This window comes from Aspergillus uvarum (assembly GCF_003184745.1).
Source record: "Aspergillus uvarum CBS 121591 unplaced genomic scaffold BO82scaffold_98, whole genome shotgun sequence".
In the NCBI taxonomy this organism is placed as follows: domain Eukaryota; kingdom Fungi; phylum Ascomycota; class Eurotiomycetes; order Eurotiales; family Aspergillaceae; genus Aspergillus; species Aspergillus uvarum.
In genome coordinates, this window is record NW_020291395.1 from 97,148 (window position 1) to 104,051 (window position 6,904).

Genomic DNA, 6,904 nt, shown 5'->3' on the forward strand with positions numbered 1-6,904 from the left:
ATTCACTGGAAGGTGGGGCATGGCTGGAGGGTGCGCATCTCCTGAAGTCGCTGGCGGCAAGCTGCACGATCAAATTCGGCACTAGGGTACTAGTCAATTATCAGTTGAAGGTTAGTTGATAGTAACTTATAATTGATTTCAGTTCAGTCAAACAGTCAAAAAGCTTTCTTGTTGGGCGAATGCAGGAGGATGTTGCTCTATTTCATCAAGAGGAGATACCAGCCACCAATTAAGCAGCGTGGAGGCTCGGAGCCGAAATTGTGCAGCCAAAGCCTGAACTGTATCGGTACTCTTATTTGATATGAGAGATAGACTATAGTACAGTACAACCAGCGGGGGCGAAGGATACAAGATAATCTATATTAATCGAGTTTTTATCCTACACTATATCCCTACGGAGTAGAGGGCACGATACATCGCTCGCTGGCTATGTGGTTTGATCAGTGTGCAGACTTACTTATAAAACGGTATCTTATAGTAGGGGACAGTCTTGTTCTATCCTTGAAAGCGGTAATACCGTAATTGGGCTGTTATGATACACATCGGCTGACTCAGCATAGTTGGTGAGTGATCTCGTCCTTCCTTCATGCTTCTTTGTGCACTCTCTCCTTATTCTATGTCGCATCCCCCTCATATCACCCTCATTTACTGAATCCAAAATCTTGTCTCACGCTGGTGGTAGTTCAATCCATTCGGCTTGGTCCTGATTTGCGGTCCTTCTCTCCGTGGCCGCGGCTATCTTGAAAGATGGAGACAAACATCTCCGAGCCGTCGCAAGCGCAACCTGCTGCTGAGGAGCCGGTGAAGTCCATCGAAGGCGATGGCAAACGCGATGGCTCGGTCGCAACTAGCACTGTTTCCGACGAACAATACAGATCTATGATGGATGTTGTCATGGCAATTTACGAGTTCAGAGAAGAGGAGTGAGTCCGGCCTTTCTTGTCGCAGCTTCATTTCGCCATTTGTGCGCTTTGTATCGCATCTCCCCCCCCCCCCCCCCCGCAAAGCATTTCAGCTAGCTAACTGACCACTTCACCATCAACGCAGTGGCCATGATCCGTCCAAACTGTTCCAACGCAGCGTCAATAAGCGCCTCGTTCCTGACTATTATGACATTATTAAGGAGCCGATGGCACTCAGCATTCTGAAGCAGAAGATCAACAAACGTGAATATAAGGAATTCGCTGACTTCGTGCGCGACTGCGCACTGGTATGTAGTACTATCATTATCTTGTGATTCATGCATCAATCCCGTGCCTGTTCCACAAGGAGTAATGTTTGGCAGCAACTGACATGGCTTTGGCACTAGATCCCCCATAATGCACAGACTTATAACCGCCCTAAGTCTCAGGCTTACGAAGATGCACTAGTCATCAAGGATGTCTTCGTCGCCGAGTTTGAGAAGTTGGTGAAACAAGGCATTATCTCCGCAGAGGATGCCGAACTCCCCGACCTTGGGGAGATCCCTGAAGCAGACCCTCTCCCTGAAGAGGATGAGGAGGAAGATGATGATGATGACGACGACGATGAAGAAGAGGATTCCGATGAAGAAAGTCGACGCAAAAAGAAAAGGGGACCTCGTGCAGGCAGCAAACGTGATACGGCGAAAGACGATGGCCAAAAGTCCAATGATCCGGAAGTAAGGAAGAAAAGAGGCAGACCGCCGCGTGTCGATACCCCTATGGAGGCAAGGATCAAAGCCGTTTTAAAGGGCATCCGAAAGCTAAAAGGGCCCAACAATCAGCTCAAAGTGCGACATTTCGAACGCTTACCCGACAAGGCCATGTATCCGGACTACTATGTCGAAACCAAGGAACCGATTGCCATCGATATCATCAAGCGCAAGTCGAAAAGAAAGAAATACAATTCGGTAGATCATTTCATGAGAGACATGGAACTCATGTTTAACAACGCGAAGGCCTATAATCAACCCGACAGTCAGATCTACAAGGATGCCGTTGATTTGCAATTGGAAGCACGCAAGCTTGCTGACCTTGAGAAGAAGAAGCCAGACAGCGAGTACCTGATGGAGGATGGACGTTTGCCGTTGCCGGACGGAATTCTTCACAAGTCGGAACTATGGAGGGTTGGCGATTGGGTCCATATCCAGAACCTTAATGACGTGACGAAGCCTATTGTGGCGCAAATATATCGTACATGGCAGGATTCAGAGGGAGAGAAATGGGTCAATGCTTGTTGGTATTATCGCCCCGAACAAACGGTCCATCATGTGGAGAAACACTTCTACCCCAACGAGGTGGTGAAGACAGGACAATACCGCGACCATCGGGTTGAAGAGATTGTTGATAGATGCTTTGTCATGTTCTTCACCCGTTACAATCGCGGACGGCCTCGAGGCCTACCTCCCAACAAAGATGTCTACGTTTGCGAAGCCCGCTACAATGAAGAGAAGCATAAATTGAACAAGATCAAGACTTGGGCTAGTTGTCTCCCCGATGAGGTCAGGGAAAAGGACTACGAGATGGACTTGTTCGAACTTCCCCGACGGATCAAGAAGATCCCAAGCCCCATCAAACACTTGCTCAGAACGGATGCAAAGGAAACCGATGAACTTCCAAAGCCAACATGGGGAGCTGAGAATGCACCGCCTGTTGTTGGCGCGGTTCATCGCCGCCCGCGTGATGAGAACGTAGGGCCCCTCAAACATTTCACTTGGCGTCAATTGTGAGTGAAAAGAAAAATACAAATAGATACTGATCCTTTTTTCTGGGTTCTAGGAATCACCACCTCCGGAGCCCACGCCTTCCCCACCCCCGTCATTACCACAGCCAGCTTTGCCCTCAGCTCCACTTCGGCAGTCATCAATCAGCCAAATCCCTCCGCGGTCCAGTGTAGAGAGTCAAGGCACGGGCGCCGCGGCGAGCGCATTACCTGCTACGGCTCGCTCGCCAGCTGTAGCCATACCTCCAACTCAGAGCTCGCCAGCCCCGGGCCCGCCGATGGCTTTTTCTCAGCCCCAGATTCCTCCGACTCAGCCCTCCCAGCATGGGTTACCGAGAAGCTCCAGCGGGTTCGTGCCGCAGACCCCACACCCTAGCGCCTACCAAGCTCCGGTTGTGTCCCATCATTTTTCGGCCGCCCAATCAACACCTTACATGCCGTATCAAGGGAACCGTCTACATGGGTCTACGGTGACAACCTTCAATCCTAATGCTCCTCGTCCCATTGAAGTCTTCCATCTGAGTGATACTGCAAACGCTGCCATACCCGCAAATGTCCGCGAACAGTTCCACTGTGATGACCAAGGTCATATCCTCTTCTTCTCGACCCCGCCGCTAGACATCATTTCTTCCTACCAGCAGAAACTGGGACATTCTCTCAAGTATCTGGCCGCAAAGGAGGAGCGGCGCAGACTAGTCGAGACCAAGAAACGCAAAGGGACGCAGGATCAAGTGGGACAGGCATTAATCGTCAAGCGCCGGCGAGCAGATGAGAAAGTTGCTCTTGCAACTCAAGTCGAGATGCTCACAGTCAAGGCTTGGGACACCATGACAAGTCAAATTGTGGCAGGCACAGACAAGCTTTATGAGATTTTGTATCAAAACGAAGGAGAAAGTGTCAGGCGAGCAGAGATCAAGGCACACGAGCAGCGGAGAATAGCCGATCGAGTCTCGCAAGAGAAGACAGCGCATATACAATCTCACTCACAGGACGCACCGTTTGTCAGCCTCAAAGGCAGTGCCATGTACATGTCTGATGTTGACACGAAAAGCTGACGGAAAGGAACACTTCCTTATGACCCACTGTTGACTACTCGGCGTGCATTCGAAATGGCGGATCGAACACAAACTAGAGTGCTCTTGTCGAGTGAATCGTGGCTAATATGGCGAATTTCTGAATTGGGCGTTGGGAAGTACTATGAGCTATTTATGTATACCATGACAAGTCTCATCAATTATGACCAGGGTGATCATAGTTATGCTTATCTCGTCCCAAATAGTCATTGTATGTCTGCTTCTTTCTCCCCCCCCCTGCTACATCGACAATTCATGGCATCTCGATGGAATCAGTTCCATTGGAGGAAATTGTAGAAGGGACAGGCAGATTTCGTACGCTTAATGAATGACCCATCTTTTCATAAAAATACGTGGTCGAAATTTCAGAATTGAATTCGCAAGCAAAAGAACAATGAGAAGAATCATCAAAATGAAAACAGAACATACAAACCTAGAAACATAGCAAAAGAGCTAGGAGCGTAACCCTCAACACCATATTGACTGCTGGCTGCAGGCCGATAACCTAGAAGTAGAACAAGCACAGATCGTGCGAGAAAAGCATGCTTGGAAGAGGGAAGTGATATATGCAAGTAAGAATGTACACTAGGTGAAGATAATAATAACCATACTGCTGCCCCGAAAGAACAGCCAATCGACCTTGTGCATGTTGTTTTTTGTCGGAATTTGGATGTGCCATGTAAGGTAGTGATATGGCGTAATGAACAGTGGGAGACCCCAAAAGGCCAGGATAGTGAAGAATGATAAGGGAAAAGACCAAGTGGGGAGTTACAAGCAAAATTAGGGACAACCCGGCCTCGTTACAAAACATCACTTGTCTAAAAGATCATATAATGCAACACAATGGCGAACATCAGAGGCAGATGCAGTATAACTCCAGAAAAAATTCAACAGTTCTATGAAAAATTCCCTCCAACATTTTTGTGTAATCTTGAATGACGTCATAACTAGACAGGGGCATGAACTGGTACCCACCTATGATGCTAGCTTGAGCTCTTCTGTGCGAAAAGGCTTGGTAGATTTAGGTTCCCAAATACAAGTTCGATTCCTTTCTTTCCATTGATAGGATTGATGGGGCATAGAGTCGATTATTAGGCATCGGTAGCGGTAGTAGATTGAAGTGCGATAATGTTTCAACGAGTTAAGACTGGAATTCTGGGTTGTTCGCGGGAGTCGGCTCATCGTCATTTGAATCTGCCTTGTGAGAATCCCAAGAACTGCTGCTTCGCTTGTTGTTCTCCTCTTCTTCCATGGAGAAAACCAAGTCACTTTGCTCTTCGTCAATCTTGCTGGTGCTGACCGGCGATGAGATGGTACGGTCCAGACGGCTGCTAGGGCCTGCAGATGCCGAATGGCGAGGGGGGCCGGGGTGTAGAGACATGCCACTGAGCTGTTGAGAAATCATGGACATCGACGGTTGGCGAGGGGCACTCGACACGAACGGAGAGATGTCTCCAGAGATCTGCCGGCTGCCGATTGGGCCCAGGCTTGGGCTGGTGCCTAGGTTCAACGAAGACTCGCGCAAAGGTGAGCCAATGTGTGTCAGAGACGTACTACCATGGGCGTCTTCCTCTCGCTTCTGCCGCTGCTTGGCAAACAAAGCCCCGAATCGGGACGGGCTGGAAGCCAAGGGAGAGCCCACTTTGGAGAAACTGGTGCCAGTCATGCCCAATCCGCTGAGCTCCCGATGGCTGGAACTCAGATCATGATCGGTGCGCGAGAGGCGTCGAAGTCGCTCCTGCGGGGTAAGAACATCGTCGTGTAAGTTGATCGGCAGATAGTCTTCCTCCATTGGAAAATTGCTATCGTCCCAGTCATCCAGAGCGGTGGGTCGTGGCACACTTGCCGAGAGCATCCGTGTCTTAATGGGGCGTTGGGAATGAAGGAAGCGTGGGCCCAGTCCATCTTCTGGTAGGGTAGGAGGCGATGACCCAATGAAAGATGATTTCCTGAGATCGGATCCGTAAGCCGTGTCCCGAAGATTTCGCAGGGCATCTGATGGTGCGCCCATTCTTTGTGCTGGAGGCGACAGTTCTAACCCGAACTTCGAGGGCATGGAAGCCGCAACCGGGCCATACCGAGCCGCGTGCGAAATGCCTTGGCTGTCAAACGACGCGGGAAGAGGAGCATCCAGTGCAGTCAGATGGCGGTGATCCGGCGACATCGGATATCGTATATCGTCGACAGGCGACCCATACTTGGAATTAGTGTCGGATGTCAGTCCAGTATCGATAGTAGGAATCGCATCATAGGGCAGCTGTTGCGGAGGTGGTGACTGGGGCGGAAGTTGAGGGGCATATCTTGGATCATGGCCGTTCATCCGCTGCTGCGACAAAACAGAGTTGGTCAAAGCAGAATCCTGGTTCACGTAGGCTTGCGGATTAACACGACCACCCAAATTTAGGTGACCACCACCCAGTCCCATCCCTGGGTTGGGGCGGTTGACACGTCGGCCGTCGGGCAGAATATGCGCCAGCGCACACTTCGCTCCGAATTTGCAGTTACCCTATATCCAAAGCACAAGCTGTCAGCCGTCGGAGGGAAGTCTGGAACACATAAGGCTCATGATAGGCGGCCGAGCTATCTAGTACCTTGGTGAAATATTTACAAGGCGCATAGTCTATTGCTGCATCGGTGGAGTGAAGAAAGGGACATGCAGGCCCGGCCTGGCAAGCACCCTGGCGGAAGAATTTGCAAGGCACATGCTTGGTATCTGAGTTGGGACAGTTATACAAGCGTTAGCGATTGATCATCCTTGGGGGGAAGGTGTAATGAAGTCAATGACGGGAGGAGCACAAGTGAAAGGAAACAAACCGAGTCCAAATCCCTCTATGATGCTGTACAAGAAGCAGCGCGGGGAGCCAGGGAGAAGGAGGGGGGAGGCAGAAGGGAGCAGATCGGTTGGCGGGGGATGGGGAGGAGACATGCATGACTTACTGCTTTGATTGGGAGGACTGCGGGCAGCCATGTCGAGGCCGGAGGGATTGCGGGAATGACCGTTCTGGAGTGGTTGAGGACCGGAGGGGACCGGGAGAGGCGCGCGACCTTTCATGCCACTCAAAAAGTGATTTGAGGTGCGAGTCGAAGAGTGGGAAACCGGAGCGATGGCGGCTGTGAAAGAAGGACAGAGAGAGGAGGAAGAGGGGGGG

General features: G+C 50.5%; 3 protein-coding genes across 3 annotated transcripts; 1 reads left to right on the plus strand and 2 right to left on the minus strand.

Moving 5' to 3' along the window:
• Positions 1–627: 627 nt before the first annotated feature.
• On the plus strand, positions 628–4,132 carry BO82DRAFT_348167 (putative RSC complex subunit (RSC1)). The gene is made up of 4 exons (XM_025633816.1): positions 628–923; positions 1,048–1,210; positions 1,310–2,650; positions 2,739–4,132. The coding sequence occupies exons 1-4, from the start codon at positions 748–750 to the stop codon at positions 3,735–3,737; spliced, it is 2,679 nt and encodes an 892-aa protein (XP_025486185.1). The 5' UTR covers positions 628–747; the 3' UTR covers positions 3,738–4,132.
• Positions 4,133–4,170: 38 nt separating this feature from the next.
• Positions 4,171–4,731, minus strand: BO82DRAFT_220538 (uncharacterized protein). The gene has a single exon (XM_025630771.1). It carries the CDS (start codon positions 4,564–4,566, stop codon positions 4,261–4,263), a length of 306 nt encoding a protein of 101 aa, XP_025486186.1. The 5' UTR covers positions 4,567–4,731; the 3' UTR covers positions 4,171–4,260.
• A 165-nt stretch (positions 4,732–4,896) lies between these two features.
• Positions 4,897–6,807, minus strand: BO82DRAFT_297357 (putative spindle poison sensitivity protein Scp3; the record flags this gene model as incomplete). The annotated part of the gene is made up of 3 exons (XM_025631948.1): positions 4,897–6,261; positions 6,347–6,468; positions 6,693–6,807. The coding sequence occupies 3 exons, from the start codon at positions 6,805–6,807 to the stop codon at positions 4,897–4,899; spliced, it is 1,602 nt and encodes a 533-aa protein (XP_025486187.1).
• Between the last annotated feature and the right edge of the window lie 97 nt (positions 6,808–6,904).